This window comes from Anoplopoma fimbria, chromosome 2 (assembly GCF_027596085.1).
Source record: "Anoplopoma fimbria isolate UVic2021 breed Golden Eagle Sablefish chromosome 2, Afim_UVic_2022, whole genome shotgun sequence".
Lineage (NCBI taxonomy): Eukaryota > Metazoa > Chordata > Actinopteri > Perciformes > Anoplopomatidae > Anoplopoma > Anoplopoma fimbria.
In genome coordinates, this window is record NC_072450.1 from 2,343,171 (window position 1) to 2,364,738 (window position 21,568).

General features: G+C 40.7%; 1 protein-coding gene across 1 annotated transcript in view; it reads left to right on the forward strand.

Annotated features, from left to right (window-relative positions):
* Window positions 1-752: 752 nt before the first annotated feature.
* Window positions 753-21,568, forward strand: part of LOC129100618 (multiple epidermal growth factor-like domains protein 11) — a 90,509-nt gene continuing 69,693 nt past the window's right edge. Inside the window, 4 exon segments of the mRNA XM_054610070.1 lie at window positions 753-868; window positions 1,657-1,758; window positions 4,087-4,187; window positions 17,441-17,533. Coding sequence (XP_054466045.1) covers window positions 753-868; window positions 1,657-1,758; window positions 4,087-4,187; window positions 17,441-17,533 — 412 coding nt within the window.

Sequence of the window (21,568 nt, forward strand, 5' to 3'; positions counted from 1 at the left end):
AGTCCGTCCCGTGCCGATGCTTAAAGAGGAAGCTTTCCCCAAAAGAACCACTTTAATGTGTCAGCATCGCTGGTTCAGGTCTCAGATTTCATTGGATGCTGGTTGTGTGATGAAATGAGAGGTCATTTAAAAGTTAGATATTGAGAAAAGTCTCACTTTATTCATTTCCAATGCTTCAGTATGGAAAAATGAACATAGGTGTTGTTGTTGAGCAATACAACAGATGAATATTCATGTTTTGGTCAACATTTCAGAGTTGGGGGTGAAAACAGGTCATGAATGGGATCCAAACTTTGATCACAAGCTCCACAAATCTCCGATACCACTGGTTCAATCATTAATATTGCATCGGTTTAACGTATGTTTCTTTATGTATTAAAGTCTCAAGATAACTGTTGACTATATCTGTCAGATGAATGAAGCGGAGTACCTCAAATGTACTTGGTTACTCTCCACCAAGTACAATGGGCTCAGGTGCAGTTATTGATTAAAATGGACTGTTTGAAGGGCAGCACCGACACACCGTTTAGTCTGTGAGGTCATCCTGAAAGTTTTCTTTCTATGTTTCCATTATTTCTGGAAGATTGCAAATAAATGTTTTTTCCGTTTTTTCCTGGAGCCTTTATGCTCAGAGTTAGTCATCACTCTTTCAACAGTTATTCTATTTTCCTCGTATCTCTCTTTTTCTGCACACATCATCCTTGTAAAAGTGAAATCTTGTTCTTCTCTCACAGGCCGGAGGGAGGAGGACGATGGGGGCCGGTGGGGTCTCCCCCAAAGCCCTGCTGTGGCTCACCCTGCTGGGCTTCGTCTCTCTGGCGTCGGCCCTCAACCCCGATGACCCCAACGTGTGCAGCCACTGGGAGAGGTCCGTTTACCCCTCAATTCAGTCTCCTTCTCCAATATTCAAAGTGAAATAACGGCGCTCAAAAAAAACCGCAGCGGTGAACTAATGGACTTCCTCCACCACAAATCAGGACTTGAGGGTTAGCCAATAATCAAAAGCCAAAAAAAAAGGGAGAACGGTTTACTCCTGGGGACGTTGTGAGGGCCGTAAATCCACAGCGACGGTAATGTGACTACTTGAGTGGTCTCACCACTCAGAGCTGCACTGAGTTAAAGCACAATGTCATTTCTGATGAGAGCAACACAGAGTGCATGTGCTGTGATCAATAATCTCTCAGCGTAATCAGGGGGAAATGTGGAAATGGATATTACCTCCGATGACTTTTACAGTTTGCACTTCTTGGAAAACGAAATCAGGACAGACAAATAATAGAAACAAAAAGTTTATGTTCTGTCAGGAAATCCCCTTAAAATGATGAAAGTTTGAGGCTTTTAGGAAAATAAAAATAAAGCTGTTAAAGAAGCTACGAAAGAATCGATGACCTTTAAACATCTTTTCAGAATTAAAACATCGCTCCACAAGGACGCGTCGTGTCCTCGCTGTCCATCCTCGCTGTCCATCCTCGGATCAATAATTCGTTTTAAAAGGAAACGTTATTGACCTCTGTGATGTTTGACTTTTGAGAAAGTCCACTATAATGACTTTTAGATCTCAGTAAAGACTTGAAGCTTCATTCATTTTATGACAAATCTGAGATCAGGACTGTTATGTTCTCTGTTAATCTGTTTTTGTGTTTCTATCATATCCAGCTATGCAGTGACTGTGCAGGAGTCCTACGCTCATCCCTTTGACCAGGTCTACTACACCCGCTGCACCGACATCCTCAACTGGTTCAAATGCACCAGACACAGGTATGGACCTCAGACAGCAACTCTCACTATCCTTAGACTATTAGTCCATAAAATGTCATGAAATTTAGAAAAATTACCAAATTGACTCCTTCAAATCGCTCAAAATAATCTGAAAAACAGTTCAAAATTCAAATATATTCAATTTAATGTGATACAAACAAAGAAATGTGGCAGATTCTCACTCTCTGGCAAATTCACTTTGGGATTGTGCAACGTTTTGCGTCAGCTGACCCTCCACGTACAGAACAGAAGAAACCGTGTCATTCTTAAAGCACCTGCAAATGGAAAAATCAAACAGCATCTGAGTGCTGCTGTTCTATTTGCACTTGGTAGGTAATATGCAGCAGACATTTGGCGCCAAATTGTTAACCTTTCTATGCAAATGGACCCAGTTGGAAAAACAGTCCAATTCACAAAGATCAGCGCTGATAGACGGCGTTACAGTGAAATGAATAGCATCTTTAAACAGTTGGTGGTGATAAAACACATTCATACTGACAGAATGGGACCTGTAGCTCGCTCTGCCTTTTCATTTGACTTTTTCTCTCCATTGTTCTCTCTACAAAGGCAACATTTATTCTTTGTATCACCTCGTTCAAAAACTCATAAATTCAAATTTGCTTCTGAAACCTGGACAGAGCTTGTTTCTCTTTTCAATACAGAGAAACCATCATTCAATCCTCTAAACCATCTACTCTGGATTATGATGATTTCCTTTGTGCTCACGCTGCCGCCGCTCTCCTTTGAACCGCTGGACACCATTTATTCCATTCATTACTCCAGACAGCTATCACACTCACCGCTGTGAGTTATTAAAAAAAGGTCAGAGGTCATCAGTGACGTCCAGAGGGCGTCATCATACCCGTGGTTTTAATTTATAAGACTGAGATGTGTAACACCCGTGGTGAAAAGTGAACAAAGACTGCAGATCACTGAGTAAGATGCTCTAACCAACTCTGAACTGGGACTGACTGGTTTCTGGTAATGTTTATTCAGCTGATTATTTTATCCAAAGCAGATTCCAGTGCATTCAACCATGTGGGAACAACCAAAAAAGTGCAAGAATCATGCATAAACATCAACATGCTACATTTAGAAACAGTGAGAAAGAGTTTCATGTGGTTTTGACCGTTTTATCTCCTCCTTTATCTCAGAGACATCATCCAGTCTGTTCACATCTTATCTGCCAAACGCTGTAAATCCTGATCTGTTCGTTCTTCTGTTTCTGGAGCTCGGCGGCCGTCATTCACTGAAGTCTACTTCCCAACGACGGCAGTTCAGCTCCCTGTGATGCGGCCGTTTTGATGAGCGACCGTCGGCGTGTCGGCTTTAATGACCACATTAAGCTTTATAGCCACCGGTTTAGCTCCTCCAGCTATAAGAGCTGAGTAATTGATCTTAAGCTGAAATGTCAGACAACATCGGGCGTCCTTGAGTGAATGAGAGAAACTCCCTTAAAACATTTAAAGGTGCAAATGTGTAACATCTGGCCAACCTGCTCCAAACAAAGAGACACCCCATCTGCCGGGTCCATACAATGAAAAAACTTAATACAGCAACTAGTCGGCAACCTCCCATTCTGCCGAGTGAAGCCAATGCTGAAGTGTCTTAAAGCTGCATTCTCTCTACTGTCCACCAGGGGGCGACTCCTCTGGTTGTATAGAAGTCTATGAGAAAATGACTCTACTTCTCTCTTGATTTATTCCCTCAGTAAACATTGTAAACATGAGTTTATGGTCTCAATCTCTAGTTTCAAGTCTTCTTCAATACAGCATGATGTTCATTTAGTAAATTATGAGACATATACGGCGTCTCTACGTCACTCCTCCTCAGTCCAAATATGGTAGCTTCCTGTTCACTGGTTGCAAAAAAGCCAAGATGGCCAAATCGCTGAATTTGAGGCTTCAAAAACTGCTATCTTATAATCTTCACACGTAGTTTTGGCGATACGATACAATAAACAAACCTTCAACGTGTTTGACAAGCCCTCGGGGAGGCTCCATTTCTTCATCTTCTCGTGTTGGACTGAGGATAGACTGGATGATACAGTGACTCACTATCGCCTCTCCAGGTCACAAGCGGTATTACAAGGCAGGACGGGACACGGCGAACTGGTTAGCATGCTAACTCCTGAAGATATCTCTGCAACACAATACATAGACGTCAACACTGCAACCTCTTCACAAGTTTAAGTTTGTTTCTATTATGCAGCACCAGAACACTAACTTTTTAGTAAATGCAGTTGTATTATTTTAATGGAAAGAAAGCCTAAAGAAGATATCACAGATACATCAACTTTGTGTGTTTGTGTGTGTGTGTTGTTTACAGAATCAGCTACAAGACGGCGTACAGACGAGGCGTGAGGACGATGTACAGGCGCCGCTCTCAGTGCTGCCCAGGCTTCTATGAAAGTGGAAACCTTTGTGTTCGTAAGTTCTGTTGATTCCTCTTTTCTCCTTTTGAGCTGAACAGAATTATTTATGAATATAACAAATACAGACGATAGGATGATGTTGTGCTTAATTGTAGTGTTTAACAAAGAGGGCTTGTTGCTTCCGTGGAATAAATTTCAATTATACACTTGCTTTATTTATGATAATGATCATTTAATTGCTTTTAGAATATCTTCTTATTGTGTTGCTTGACAATATGAAGCAAGTACAACAAAGTACAGCAAAGTACAACAAAGTGCTGATTGCGGAATAATTAAAATACACTATTAACATCGGTTTCATCGCACACATACAGAGAAACATCACTACTTATCTGCTCTCTAACGGACTCAAATAAGAATATGGAAACGTTGTGTATCATGACACTCGTGGCTTCGCTAAGATCATGTTTGCAGCGCGTGATATTTGCAAGTATGTGGACCAAATCATCTACAGTATCAGGAAGAACATCTCTGAAACATTATCAGATAGGATATATTTAGGTTTCTTATTTCGAGTTGTGTTCCGATCCACCTGAGAAAATTCAATATCCACTTTCTTTTTAGCTTTGGTTTGATAAATGCTGCATTTTCTTCACCAGCTTGTCTCTAAATGTGTCTGCTAGTTTGGTGCTTGTTAGGTAGTGTAAAGTTCAGTGAGTTCATCTGAGCTTTCTCTCTGGAAATATTGTTGACGGGAGAAGAGCTGTGATTTTTGTAAACCAAAACAATTAACAAGAAATCTGTGTAGAGATGAGGGGGAACTGCAGTTGGGGACCCCCACCAGTCCGGGTTCAAGGTGGGTCACTCGTCAGAGACGGTCGCTTCACGCCGCGAGAGCGAACTCTCTCTCCTCTGTCCTGATTCTCCTGGACCTGTCAGCGGCGTTTGACACGGTGAACCACCAGATCCTCCTCTCCACCCTCGAGGGGATGGGCGTCTCAGGCTCTGCACTCTCCCTGTTTGCATCCTACCTGACAGGCCGATCCTAGGTGTTCAATCGCCCCAAGTTCTCCCACACAACTTCCCTTCTCCGTTCTCTACACTGGCTCCCTGTAAGAGCATCCAGTTACAGACTCTGGTGCTAGCCTACAGGGCAGTGAAAGGAACAGCTCCTTCCTATCTCCAGGCCTTGGTCAAGCCCTACACCCCCGCCCGACCACTCCTCTCTGCTGCCTCGGGGCGACTGGTTGCCCCGTCGCTCAGAGGTCCCTGCGGCCGATCCACCCGGTCACAGCTTCTTTCTGTCCTGGCCCCTCAGTGGAGGAATGAACTCCCCACTGACCTCAGGACAGCAGAGTCGCTGCCCATCTTTAACCTCACCTCTTCAAGAAGTACTACCCTGAGCCTTCCTCGTAGCACTTATTGTATTTGTATCAGTTCGCTGCACTTATTGTATTCGTATGAGTTTGTTTCTGTACTTTTGCTCTGGTTTATGCTTTAAGATGCTTGTTTAAGAAAGGAGATGCACTTATGACTTCTGGTGACTAGTAGTTCTCTTGAATACCTATGTTGAATACACTTCCTGTAAGTCGCTTTGGATAAAAGCGTCTGCTAAATGACTGTAATGTAATGTAATGTAATGTAATGTAATGGGATGATTTTCTTTGGGTTCGTCATTACGAGACCCTCTATTCACATCACATATAGTCAGGCCATTGGATACCTTTTCTTTTTTTTTTTACCTCTTCTGAGGTTTTTGAACAAAACAAAAAATCCTAAACTCTCAATTTGAATAAAGTGATTCATCAGATTAAATGAGTTTGTCAGGATCCCTGCAGGATTGCCGGCAATTGCAGCCAACATTACTGTTTTTAAGAGGCTGTAGAAGGCTCAGTCTTAAAGCTAGTGAATATTCTGGTATCATATGAAACTACACAACCTAATGAATCCATTGATGCCAACCACGTCATGCTAGCTTGTAGAAGCTGAATCATGCAGGGCAATAATGCAGGGTCATTTTCGTAAGGTTCCCTTGACCTTTCACCTCAAGATATCTGAATGGAAATGGGTTTTATGGTTACCCACAAGTCTCTCCTTTACAGACAAACCTACTTTATGAGAATCCAATGCAGTTTGGGGCAAAAACCAAGCAGTTTTTTTGCATGCATATAAATGTGTAACTTTCTAGTTTTCTAAATTTGGTGTGTTTGAACATTTCTGCACATTGGGGTCCTTAAGCAGTCTTGAATTGAATGAATTAGGTTTGACTGGAAAGCTGAGACTCTTGTGGAGCTCAGTTGTATTCTATTTCACATAATGGGACCATTTTTGGAAACTTGACGTCCCTGTATAGAAAGACCTGCTGGGACCTCTAGGATAATAACAGGCAGATGAAACTGTATAACCACAAACAAGAGACCAAGGGCATCCAGAAGATGTATGCCTTTCCTAGATATATTGATAATAAGAGGGTTTCTGAACCGTTAACAGACTAGATGTGTTCGCACTCCAATCTCAGAAAAATGCAGTTATTGCAGAAATCTCCAGATGTTAAAGGTTTTAGATACCACAGCAGGGATTTTTCTATGGTGTTCCTCAAGGTCCTGATGTGATACTTTTAGGGATATTTGACTATTTTTAACCATTATTGACTGGTAAAAAGGTTTAATGTATCACCAAATCTGTGTAACATGGTTTCAACCCAAAAAAATGCTGCAACAATTTGACATACACAGCATTTTTCAGATAACGTATATCACTTCTATGTGGCATATACTGCTGATCTACTGTTTGTGAGCTCTGTTTGTGTGCGGGAGAGCAAACACTTCTTTTACTGCGGTGAAAATGTTGTTTTTGAAGGCTGAACTCCAGCACACAGTGGATTAAAGCAGAATATTTTCTCAGATAAAAACATTTGGGAAATGACTACATCAATCTTCTGTCAATACATTGAGACTTTTGGACTTTACGCTCTGGAGTTGTTGGAAATTGAAAAAAATTGAAAATTGAAACTGAAACATTCGCAGCCACAACTTAAATCTGATTCGACAACTCAGCCTCATAAATGAAGCTTCCTGTTATGCAGCATAGCCCTACATTCAGTTGATTGAGCCATTGCACCTACAAAAATATTGATTATTGCAGTTTTTAAACACTGAACAGCAAAACAAACACCTGTGTCAGAGGTGTCTTTAGTTATAATGGATGTTACAAAAAATAAATGCACTCATGCCGGCCAATCACAATAGAAATCCTCCACTGACATGGTTTAATAAGATGTAAACCCAAAGAACTGACATAACTCATCTTATAGACACGGACAAAAGTAATAATCGAAATGTTATCATCAGCATATAACAAAAACATCTTATGACCACTTTGTTTCAAACAATAGTCTTGTTAAACTCTCTGCTGCTGGAAGGCACAGAGCTTTTCATTTCACTGTGTAACTGACAGCAACACCGATCTGAGCTGGAAGTGTCTGACATAACGATGATATAAAGACCAAATAAATACATCCTTCACTAACGGACTGAGCAGCATTCAGCTTTTATTCATGAAGGTTTAACTCACAGTGCTCTCTGCTTATATGTGTGAAGGTTATGGTGTTCTTATAATGCTGTAAATTCACATTTTGTTTGATCTAATGGCAATAAAAACACAGCCAGCACTGTTGTTTCCTTCAGATAGCACTAACAACAGAATGCATAACGTCTCTGCAGCAAACAGAATCATTTTCTTGTCATCTGCATTGTTATTTTCAAACTCTTTTTATTTTATTTTTTCCACTTGATACACACACAGCAAAGTTTCAAGGCTTGTTAAAATGTTACAGTGCATCTTGTGGAACAGTGATTCAATCTGAGTCGTTATCTTTTCACTTTGCGCCAGGCAGTTATCTATATATCTGCTGTTGGAGCTGTCAAAGTTAGATCAATCCGCCTCTGTTTCAAAGTGGATCCATTTCTGCTAAAAGTTTCACCACAGAGAGCTTTGAAATCAACGTAAACAAAAGGAGAAAAAGATAGGAAAGGGGGAAAAGCTGCGAGCACGTTTTGTTCTAATATGGAGTGGAGATATCTCTTAACTCTGAAGAATCTGAGCTTTATTCTGCTGATATGTTGTTTGAACAGCAGCGTGTTCTCTGGTTAATCAGGCGACGGCTCATTCTTCCTCTGCTGCCTTTTATTTAAAGTAAAAGAGGCCGTTTATCTTTGTGATATTTGTCACTTCGGCTTCATAAATAGCTTGATTCCGTGCTGCGTGGGATGTGATGCTCTGTCGGTGGAGAAGTTGGTCAGCGAGATAAAACTCCAATATTTCTCGACACTGTTTGAAGCTCGTTTAAAGTTTTTTTTCTCCACAAGTCTTTATTTCAAACAGAACATCAGACAATTAGACGGAGCAGATGAGACGACAGATGTTCACAAACACGGGACTATTTATTTAAGTATAAACCAGACTTCAGCTGCTGTTCTTAATTGTTAGAGAAACACGTTTTCTAGTTTTCTCACGTATCTATTTATCTCATCACATCTGATGGAGCTCAAAACCTCTCCTCAGACTATTAAAACTTTTGATTTAAAGGGGTTTTGTTGGCGTTATGTCATCCATTCTGTGTACTTTTCTTTTGTAATACTCTAAGCTTCTTAGATACGTTAATATACTTTAGTTGATCCTTTAACACTGTTGTGTTTTCAGTGACATCCCTTAAACATAATGTTAAAATGTAATTTTTTGTTATATTCTGTTCATTTGCAATTAGAAATGATTAATCTTGGAGTCAATTGAGAGCATGATTTATGCATTTATGCACATGTTTTCTCCATGGGCCCATACCTACATAGTGATAATAATATTTTTTATTTAACAGTTATTTTTGTGTCATGAATACTTTCACACAGATATCAATATTAGGTAGCGAAAAAGTTACATACATTTTTTTGGGCTTGATTCTTTTCTGATCAACCTATAGCGTAAAGATTCTGGATCTTTTAGCTCAAAAGAATGCTCAAAAAAGACTATTTGTTTACATGCAAGAATAATAAAGCGATGTTGATTCTTTTCTTAATTAATTGTATTTTTTTACTCACAAAATTCTAAAGAGTGACCATTAAGAGTATCAATAAGGGACCCAATCGATAAGCAGTACAGATAAAAGTACTAGTATTGGTAAAATCCTAATGATACTAATCCGTAGTGTAGAAGAGGCCTTACATTTGCACAAAGAGTGATTAGTTCCCCCAAAACACATCTGTGGTGAACGTTGATCGATGCCGGTACAATATATCTGAGACTTAAATTTGTTATTTTTACCGAGTCCAAAGGAAACATTTGTGTTTACAGCCTCACAGTGAAAAACATTGCACTTGTATATTGAAAAGACACATAAGATGGTCTGTCCTTTTTTTTATCTTTGCCTCCAGCCAGTTAGAATTAGTGCAAGCACATTTTCTGTTCAGTGTGAAGCGTGATTAATTCTCACAGAAATGTTCGGACTCATCAATAAATTGCCCGGAGCGAACCAGACTACCAGCTGGTTTTAACATGACAGCGGCTGAAGTGGTGCTGGCAGTGAAATAAGATTCTCTTTCTCTTTATAGTAAAAAAAAACCCAACATTTTTATTGCAATAACAACAGTCAGGTTTGTCCACCTGCAAGCAAACAACACAAAGATAAAAGTGAAAACCTGGAAGTGAAAAATCATCATTCAAACCCGTCAGAACAGGATGTTTTGTGAGCGAAGGAGAGAATATATATTCCTGCCTCAGTGGTTATCTCATGCTGGTATGCTTTCCACCGACTCCAGCAAAGAGAAATCAATTATCCACCCTAGATGGTAAATTCTATGGGGCAGTGTAGCCTTTTCTTACTGAGGAGAGAGGAGCTGAATGGGTTTTCCTGAGGGGGTGGAGGAGGGTGGAGAGGAGGCTATTGTGTGTATTTATTCAACATCTGCTTGTAAACAACTTTATTAGATTCCCCCGAGGGGAGGGGGGAGACAAATAACCCTTGACTCTATTGTGTAGTACACACACACACACACACACACACACACACACACACACACACACACACACACACACACATGCACGACCTCGAGCTCCCGTTGGCCGAGTAGTTTGACGCCGGAGGGGTAATTCCTTCAATGCTAACTAGACGCCTGCCTGGTTGGCTAACGCTAACGGGCCGGGACAGCTCTTTTGTTGTGTGATATACACGGGGGGGGGGGGCTTTCCTCTTTCTGGCTGTTTTGCCTTTCCTGTTTGCCTCTGTACCGTACATAAACATATCATTATGTGCAGGGTGTCTGGACTGTTCTGGCTTTAGATGTTGAGGTGAGGACCCTGCATTGGACACAGCCTGGTGTGGTGATGCTCTGTGTCTCGCAGACGTAGGAAACCTTTTGTTATTTCTCCATCTCTGCCTGAGGCCACTTCCTCCCCGTCAGTCTGCTCCTCCCTCACGTTGTCCCCCTTTCATTCTCGTTCTGGCCTCTTTTCTTTCGGATCCTGAATGCTGTTTGCGTCGCCTCTCTGGCCGTTGAACCCGAGCAGCTCGGCCGTCTGTGACCTCGTCACCCATCGACCTGCTTCCACCTTTAAGCCCCTCCCCCTCTCTGTCAGCCACCGAAACCTCAGCAAATCTGATATAAATGACTGCTAAAATGTGATTTCTGATCTCATCCTACAACAGAAACGTTCATTCTGTAATCCCATAATGTCAGCTAATGTTGTTTCTCTCTTTAATTTGTTTTCTTTTCCGTCAGTAATGTAAAAATAACATACACAGTATGAGTGTTACACCAAATGACCACAAACAAACACAAACAACAAAAAATGTACACAAGATGACCAAAAGAGACACAAAACAACCACAAATAGACACAACACAACTACGAAGAGACATAAATGACCAGAAACACACCAAAAACTTACAAAGAGACACACAATGACCATATAGAGACAAAACAATGGCAATGAGACACCAAACAACTTCAAAGAGACTCAAAATGACCTCAAAGAGACAAAACAACAACAAAGAGACAGCAAACTACCACAAAGAGACACAAAACTACCTCAAAGAAACACAAAGCAGCAACAGAAGAGAGGCTTAACTTCTGCTCTCGTTCTTCCTGCTGCAGCAGATCAGGAGATTAAAGAGCACCGAACACAACGAGACAATAGCCCGAATTAGGCAGCGATTATTTAAATTGATATCTAGTCATCTTTTGGTAGCCGTTGCTGATGTATCCTCCTCGTACAGGAGCTGCTTATGCTTCAATCCACAGGATGAAAGGATTAGACCCTCCGTTTAATGATTCATCAACTCTCCTTCAGGATTACAGGAGTGTGTGTCTTTGGCTCTCCTACTGAAACCTCTGTTTGCAGGCGTTTACATTTTTCTCTCTCTCTCTTCAGAAAATATGCTGGATAGCACAAAGAAGTGCACTCATAGAAACTGTTAATCCTGATGGTTCTTTGCTCATTATGAAGGTCAGGCTGTTTTGAGTGCAGCAGTGACCCTCTCCTTTTTATTGGTTTACTGTTTACAGTGGAACCACACATAAAAAAACACTTAAAGGGGTCAAAAGAGTAATATTAAGGGTCACGAAATGATTAAAAGGAAATGAAAGATGAGAAATTATAGTTTTACTACGCAAAAATATAGTAGTATTATTATTTTTTTTACCTTTCTGTTTGTTTTTTTATCTTGTAAAATACTGGCTCTTCTAAAAGTGATTGAAATACAACAGTCACTCACTCTGTCAGAACTGTTGACAGCGAATGCAATTTGTGACAAAGTTTACATTGTGAATACTTTATGCCTAAACCCCTTGTTACCTCAATGTTTTACAGAAAATTAACCCTTTTCTCTCAAGACTCCACTGCGAACAGAGAATTGAAAAATGTAGAAAAGTCTTGATGAATTGAAGTTAATGGGGGTGGCATTTAACAACAGCTTTATATCACAACAATTGTGTGTACACTTGCCAAAGAAACATAAACTTAAAGGTCGGATGTTTGGAATTTGTCAGACCTATAAATTGCCTGGAAGGCAGCAAAACTCTCGACAAATAAAAGCTGACAAGCAGACTTCCTGAAACTATTTCTTTGACCATGACAGTAACCGTTTATTATTGTTATTCTTGAAAGTTCTTGTAATGTAAAACTAGTTTAGTAGTTTAGTATTGGTACCAGGACAGCTGTGTAGCCCCGCCCTAAAGCATCCCCTGCTTTATGGTCTGTTTGACTCTAAATGGAGCATCATTTACTAAATGAACATCATGCTGTATTGAAGAAGACCTGAAACTAGAGATTGAGACCATAAACTCATGTTTACAATGTTTACTGAGGGAATAAATCAAGAGAGAAGTAGAGTCATTTTCTCATAGACTTCTATACAACCAGAGGAGTCGCCCCCTGGTGGACAGCAGAGAGAATGCAGCTTTAAGACAGGAAGCTTTGGCTTCACTCTGCAGAGCCAGAGGTTGTCGTCTGGTTTCCACCATTGTCTCCTGGCAACAAGTCACCTCTCATGAGATTTACGAACGAGACTTCCCCTTGAGCGACACTTAGGTGGACACCATAACAAACAAAAAGCTTACAGTGAAGAAAAAGGTTTAATTTTTCTGTTCTTTCCATAATGTTGTCAGACCTTCAACACTGGACCAATCAGTCCCTTTGACACAAAAACAGATAGCAACATATTTTGTTGTTGAACCAAATTGTTCTGCCTTCTTGAAAACGTGTACAAACAAATACTCATCACCCTAAAACACACTCACGCCACCAGTGAAATACACCGTGAGTGAATGTGAGGCTTTCAGTCCGTCCTCCCCTGGTATAAATCTCTACTCAACGTGCGGTGCCAAGTGCATGTGGCTGTGAGGATTCCCTGTCCTGAAGCATGAAAAAAGCTGTAAAACGTCACGCGGTGCCACTATAAATCCAGACGGGACGACCCCTCTGTGGCTCCCGCTCCTTAACACCCATAAAACCCGTCTGTGCCGACGGCCGTGTCCAACTCCACGACCCACTTTGCCTCCCGGCTCGCTTACATCTTTGCAACTTTCAAAACTCAGCACTTCACTTTTTTTTGTTTGCTGTGCTGATTTGTAATAAATGGCCTTAGAACATAGCTGGATTAGCGGTGTGTGTGTGTGTGTGTGTGTGTGAGAGTTTGCATTGAATGTGCGTCCTTGTTTCATTCACGTGACGTTCATTTGTTCGTTAGCCGCCTGTTCTCCGTCAGCGAGGAGCAGCAGAGCATCATATCTCTGTGATGGAGGAGCGGAAGTCTCCGAGCTGTCAGCCGTCCTCTCTCTCCACCTGATGTACGATGCAGTATTCATGCTGCGAGACACAAGTGATCCTCACCAAATGAGTTGCAGGGGATGTTAGATAAAGTTCAGCCTTTCTTTTTTAACAAGTGGCACAGAGGATAATAAAGCTGTTTATCATCTGTGCTTTGATTTTTTTATTTTTTTCTTCATTCCATTAAGCAATCTGAGGCTTTTAGTCTGACGGGTTAAATTACCATTTTTATAGTTTTTGTCTTCTTTTTTTCGAATGATTATTTCTGAGCTGTGGGGTTGTTAACAGTTACTACCTTTTCCCAGCATGCATTGAGGCAGAGTACACCCTGGACACTTTGCCACTCTGACTTCTTCTAACGCTCTCGGCTGTTCGCTTGGCAACCTCACAGTTACGACAATATTCTACAAAGTCACTGTGCTCGGCCTTTTCTCATTTCAATATTATGTTTTGTGTGTGTGCAGATTAAACCAATGAGAAAGAACCTGAAGAAGATACTTCCTGGTTGAATAAAGGTTTAAAAATGTGTTTATTAGTGAGCTTTCGAAGAAGATATATATATTTATTTATTTTCATTTTAACTTCAATACATTGAAGATATTAGAAAGATGACAGGAAATAATTGGAGCGAGTCTTGATGCTAAGCTAAGCTAATTGTCTTTTGGCTCTAGCTTCACCCATAACAGATATGAGAGCTTGAATATTCATAAGATATAAATCTGCCTTGGCGATTGTTTTCAGAATTTTACATTATGGTCTAAAATAAGACACAGTAGTGATAAAAGAGAATACACATTTATCTTATAAATATTCAAGCTCTCATGGGTGAAGCCAGAGCCAAAAGGCAATTAGCTTAGCTTAGCATCAAGACTGGAGGCAGGGGGAAGCCCACTAGACTGGTTCTGTATCTGGTGCTGGTTTAAGATGAAGGCACCGGACATATATTCATATATATCTTCTCCTAAAGCTCACTAATTAACACATTTAAACCTTTATTTAACCAGAAAGAATCTCCTTCAAGCACAGTGACTTCAGAGAATATTGTCGTTATTGTGAGGTTGCCATACTGTATATATATAAATTGTTATATAAAAAAAAAGATATTTCTTTAAATGCTGCAGAGAAGTTTTACCTTCCACAGCCAACATTTACTAAGTATTTGACAGTTGGTGCTCATGGATTTTGACGCCCAAAACACTAAATATGGCTACCAGAAGTGTTTTTTTGCGCCTGTTTAATATGAAAAATCATATAAATAGAGATTTTTTACCTCAACATTAGCACAAAAGCTTTATGGATCAATGAACATCCGATTTGACCAGAGTACTTTACACAGAGTTGTATTGTAAATGCACCAACTCTGCTCCCAGCAGACCACATGACAATAATAACATGACAATAAAAACCTGTGCAATACATTACACATTACACTGTGCAATAATAGTTAAAAAAAAGTTAAAATAGTTTTTCTACTGTTTTTTTTTATTTTATTGCTTATTTATAATACTTTTTATTTTTATTTTCATTTTTTATTTTTTTATCTTGTCTTTCTTTACTATGTCTCTTGTGTGCACTTTACTCTATGCTGCTGTAAGCCTGCACATTTCCCCGCTGCGGGACTAATAAAGGATTATCTTATCTTATCTTATCTTATCTTAAATCCCCAGGTATTATTATTATTAAATCACACACTTGAGACTTGATTATCAGATGGTTTCTCTTCGGGAGCATCTCAAAAGTTATGATGCAATGACAGTAATAGAAAGTGAAAAAGTCAAGTTTTATATTATTAAAAGTCATTTTGATTAAAGTTTTACGTCTTTTGTCTTTGAAGTCTGCAGGGAGACGTTTTCAGATTCACTTGCGTGTCATTAGTCTTTATTTGTTTCTGTTTTTATTCTAGTCCGTCTCTCTGCTTCCTCGAGTCTCAATTTCCCCCTTTTTGTTTTTCCTCTTTCTCTCTTTCTCTCTTTACCTCTCCTCCTCTTCCTCACGCCTTCTCATGGTCGACTGATCGCTGCACTAGATAATGACACAGTGAAGACACGGCAGCACCGCACCATTCATTATGCTGCGATAGAGCCGTTCAGATACCAGTTTGACAGCTCTCCACTGTAAGGTTGCGTCCTGATGAAATATTACAGCAGTGAAGTGAAAATGAAGATGTCAGAGCCGCCTTATCTGTTAGAAAGCAGATGACATGTCAGGAGACCGGCTCGCTGCATCTCAACACATCTGTGTATTTCTTCAGGTTGACACCGATTACATAAATATTAATGGGCACTCACGATGTCTAGCCTTGATGCATTAATATGTGCCTCATTGATATATTATATTGTCAAACCACAAACAATAGAAACATTTCCTCAGCACGGCCGAGATGTGCTCAGATAACGAACACTTCCTCCATGAGTTAAGGCCTTTTTTTACTGAAACATTATTCTAGTGGTCAAAAATTACACACTAGAGTTAAAATAACCTTATTTATTTTATTTCTGAAAATGTGGGAACCACAACATTAACCCTGAAAAGTGAAGCCAATCTTAAAGTGTCTTAAAGCTGCATTCTCTCTCCTGTCCACCAGGGGGCGACTCCTCTGATTGTATAGAAGTCTATGAGAAAATGACTCTACTTCTCTCTTGATTTATTCCCTCAGTAAACATTGTAAACATGAGTTTATGGTCTCAATCTCTAGTTTCAAGTCTTCTTCAATACAGCATGATGTTCATTTAGTAAATGATGCTCCATTTAGAGTCAAACAGACCATAAAGCAGGGGATGCTTTAGGGCGGGGCTACACACTGATTGACAGGTCGCCACCATGATGTAGTCCGTTCCTTGTTTTTTTGTCTTTTAACACTTTTATTGCTTTTTCACTTCATGGCGGTTAATTGTAACATTTGTGGTCGCCAAAAAATGTCTTATTTAGCATTCGGTTGTACAAAAAACTAACTGGAGACACAAAACCAAGATGGCTACGGCCAAAGTGTCAAACTCTCGGCTTTAAAACCGCAGTCCACAAACCAATTGTTGACGTAAGGGTGACTATGTCCACTTCTTATTTACAGTCTATGATATAAACATTAAAATGACAAAGGTTGATGAAACGGGTTATTGTGCTTTCCATAATAATTGAATAACTTATAACTTATAAACGTGTGAACTGTTAATGCATTAAACATGCTTAAAATATTTTGTAGTTTCCTCAACACCACTATCATCTTTAGCACAGAGATCACTGTGCTTCACTGTCACGTCTGTGATCGGTGTTCCGTTCCAGCGACTGTGAATAAACGTGCTGCTCTCTCCTCCTGTTTCCTCCACCAATAAGTCAGAGCAAACCGTGTGCAGCCTGAGAGGTGAAACCTGAGGAAAGTCCACAAAGAACCTAATGCCCCTCGTTAATCAACACTGAGCATTAGAGAGTATGATACAATTAGGTAATAATGACGGCTAGTTTAATATATAAAAGTTTTTAAGTTTCACGTTTGATAGATGATACAATTCAAATCATTCGATTACGCAAATTCATAAAATAAATAATGCAATAACTTATTCACAGATAAGCATCAAACTATGGAAAGAAAGTTAGCTTTTTGATTTGTTGCATGAGAAAACGTCCTTTAAAGATATGTTTAGTTAAATTACATACATGTTGAAGACTCTACAGGTGAATAGGGTAAAAAAATAAACTAATAGATATCAACATGAAACTTCACCAGCTGATTACTGACATTAAGACAGTCATTTTTTATATTACAAGTTTTCTGAAATGTTATGTTTAAATATGCAAATGAGGCATTATCTAATGGTAACTTTTGGTGAATTTAGGAGAAATCTACAGACACAAATAGACAAAGTAGTAAAATAAATGTTTTCTTTCCACTAGTTTGAAAGAAGTCATGTTATGAAAGCAAAATAGATCAAAATGTATCCTTCCATGGGGAAATAAAGGTTTTGTTATTAACCTTTGTGTCCTCGTCTTCCTCAGCGTTGTGTACTGAAGAGTGTGCCCACGGACGCTGTGTCTCTCCTGACACCTGCCAGTGTGAACCCGGCTGGGGAGGACTCGACTGCTCCAGCGGTGAGTTCACTGTCATCATCACAAGGCTGGAGAACTTTTTTATCACACATATGTGATCATTACAGCTGCAGTGTCTTTATGAACACAGGCTCCTCCTCCATGTTTTTACAGTAAACATGATATATTGATATGGATGTTTAAGATTAAGAAACTACGAATAGTGACGTACCAGCCGACATTAACAAACAAGCATTTAAACAAAGTGCGACATTTTACAGTTGATAAACACACTTTTCAATGCTCTCTGGTGGAGAAACCATGTGACGGGTGATGATGCTGTTTATAAACTAGCTCCAACATATCTTTGTTTGTCTGTACTGACACTTATTGATCCTTATCAGCCGACATATATGTTGATACCAATGTGTCTGTGATGAGCAGATATCGGCTGATAATATCAGGCATGGCGATGACATTGTTGGAACCCTTGACAACATCAAAACTGTCTGGTTGTTACATGTTTGTTTGTCAGAAACAATATTTCCAACAGAAGTTCTACAGAATTACGACCGTTTCAGAGCAGCAGGTGTTTCAGTTTAACGAGTGACCGTGTTTACTGGTGACTTTAAGCCAAATGCGTCCGTGGTTGCATTACATTACATTACATTACAGTCATTTAGCAGACGCTTTTCTCCAAAGCGACTTACAGTCAGTAGTATGTTACATATCATTCACCCATTCACACACTGATGACAGGCTACCATCAAGGTGCCACCATCATTGTCCATAAATGATCAGTCAGGTTCTTATTAACTCGATTTATTAACACATTATAATCACCATGTCCCTGCTCTCAGTCTAGCGTGTCTATCTGTCTCTCCGCATCCCGCGATCTCCTCCCGCATCTCGCGCTATCTCCAGTAGCTAAGATACTATACTACATCCCTCCCTTGTTTAGAATTAAAGTACTACTTCAACATAAAAGGGTTTCATTACAAACAATCAAATTAAATCCCTTGTGACTAACTGTCTATTACTGTTGCCTACAATAACACTGTACTGTAATGTTCACAACTCTTTTTTTTTTTTTTTTTTTTTTTTCATTAACAGATTCAATATGATGATTATTACAGTTGAACATAACTTTCTTTTTTTTTTTTTTTTTTTTTTTACTAAGTCACTTTACAGTTACTAAGTGTCCCTGTAACGTGCGGGCTTTCTAACAACCCTGCCACGCCTGGTAGTGACAACCTGCCATTCTGGAACAGGGGCAGAGTCGGGTTCAGGTGGAATCTCGACTGCTGGAGTGATCTGAGCGAACTCCATGTCCAGATTGTCATTGAGAACCCGAGCCTCGGTTGGCTCCGGAACATCAAAGTCCATTACCACTGGAGTGTGGCGCAGATGTTTGACATTCCTGATGACCTTTGATCCATCTTCTGTGTTAATCAGTTCGAAAGAATTGTCCGATGTGTTTTTGAGTAACACATAGCGAGTGTCTCTGAATATGGAATCCAGCTTTCCGTTCTCCATACTAGCAATGTACACAACGTCACCAACTTCAAAGTTGTGTTCCTTCGCTCTTCTCTTCTGGTCAGCGTACTGTTTCATTTTGGTTCTGTACTCCTGGTGATGGTGTCGGATGTCATTTGTCTTCTTTCTGTTGTGTGATATGTCATCTCCCTTCTCCACGTCTGGAATCTTTGTACGAATGTCTCGTCCAAACATCAGCATAGCTGGTGTCTCCCCCGACGCTCTGTGTGGCGTTGAACGATATGCCATCAGAATCTTAGGAAGCTCCTCCCCCACACCTTTCCTTCACACTCGGCCGCTCTGAAGGCTTTCTTTAGGTATCGGTGAAATCTCTCAATTTTCCCATTCGATTTCGGATAATATGGAGATGCACGAATGTGTTTGACTCCACACGTCTTGAGGAACGACTCAAAAAGCTGTCCCACAAACTGCCTGCCATTATCCGTCACGACCTCTAGGGGGAATCCGAATCGAGAAAAGATCTTTGTCATTTCTGTAATGACAGTTGCTGATGATATGTCAGATATCACCACAGCCTCTGGAAATGAGGTATAGTAGTCAATCACAGTCAATATGAACTTGTTCTGGATAGGACCTACCAGATCGATACCTAACTTCGTCCAAGGTCTCGGTGGTAAGTCAAGTGGTTGGAGGGGTTGATCGTTCTGGAGCGGCTGATTGAGTACACAGGCGGAGCAGTTTCTAATGTCTCTTTCAACATCCAAATCCATGTTAGGCCAATAGAATTTACTCCTCAGGTACTGTTTTGTACGTACCACACCCTGATGCGTCTCGTGTCCGATCCTGAGTACTCGTTTTGTCATTGCTTTCGGTAACACAATCCTGTGTCCTCTCAGTACAAGTCCATCGTATGTGCATAACTCTTCTGCACACCTGTTGAATGGCTGTAAGGTTTCCGGAACCGGATTTGGCCATTTTCCTGTCTCCACGATCGTCTTCAACTGCATCAGTGTTTTATCCTCTGCCGTTTTCAGGCGAATGTCCTCCAGAGTTATGGCCTGTACATCATGCAGAGTCACTGACAACACTCTGTCGACATACAATTCCACATACTCATTGTCCTCAGTCTCTTGTAATGGAAGTCTTGATAGTGAATCTGCCACATTGGATTTTCCCACTATGTGTTCGATCTTGTAGTCGTACGGCTGTAGTCTCAAGCCTAATCTCTGTATGCGGGGTGGCGATAGTGTAGCTTTCTCTGGGTTGAACATGTAGATGAGGGGCTTGTGGTCTGTTTGTAGCGTAAACTTTCCTCCCCACAGGTATGTTCTGAAATGTTCCACAGCCCAAACACAACCTAGAGCTTCCCGCTCTATCTGAGAGTAGCGGCGCTCGGTTGGAGTCAATGAACGGCTCGCATACGCCACTGGCTTGTTCCGTCCATCTGATTGGGTTTGAAGTAAGACTGCTCCTAGTCCTACTGGGCTCGCATCACTGATGACTACTGTTGGTGCATTCAGCTTAAAGTAAGCCAGGCATGGCTCACTTACCAACGCGTCCTTCATTGCTTGGAACGATTTCTCTGTTTCTGTCGTCCACTCCCATTCCTGTCCTTTTCGAGTCAACCTCCTTAAAGGTTCTGATAGGTTCGCATAGCTCGGTATGAACTTCATCAGAAATCCGCAGGTGCCTAGGAATGAGCGAAGTAGCTGTACATTCTCAGGTCTTGGTGCTTTACAGATAGCTTCAACCTTCCTTAGATCTGGTTTAATTCCTTCGGCTGAGATCACATGACCAAGTATCTCAATCTGCTGTAGTCCGAATATGCACTTGTCTCTGTTCAGGGTTAGGCCTCTGTCCGTGAATCTCTGGAAGACTTGTCTCATTCGTTGTTCCAATTGCTCATCATTCTCACCGAAGATCACAACATCATCCATGTAACAGACGGTGCCCTGCATTCCGCAAAGCATCGAGTCCATAGCCTTCTGAAAGGCTTCCGGTGCACTCGATAATCCAAAGGGGACTTTTCTGAAGCGGTAGCACCCTCTGTGAGTAACGAACGTGGTCAGGTGTCTAGATTCAGGGGCTAAGTCACACTGCCAAAACCCTTTCCGTGCATCTAACTTGGCAAACACTTTTGCTCCCTGCACAGCATGTAAGATGCTGTCTACAGTCGGTACTGGATGTCTTTCTCTGATCACAGCATGATTCACCTCCCTGAGATCTACACATAGCCTCACTTCCTTGGTGTCTTTCTTTGGAATTAGTAGTATGTTGGAGACCCATTCTGATCCTTCATTCACTTCCTCTATTATACCTTGGTCAAGCATCTTGTCTAACTCCTGGTTCACAGCCTCCAACATTGGATAAGGGACTCTCCTCAAACCCTGAGCTACAGGTGAGACTTTCTCATCGACTGTAACTTTATGACTGTAACCTTTAATTTGACCTAGTCCTTTAAAAAGTGAATGAAATTCATTTGCTAGATTACTGAATCTCTCTGTCTGTCCTACTGTGTTCACAGTTTCTCCCGGGTTCAGTATCTTCAATGCAAAGCTGGCTTTCCTACCTAGCAAGGCCTCAACCTTTCCTTCTATGACA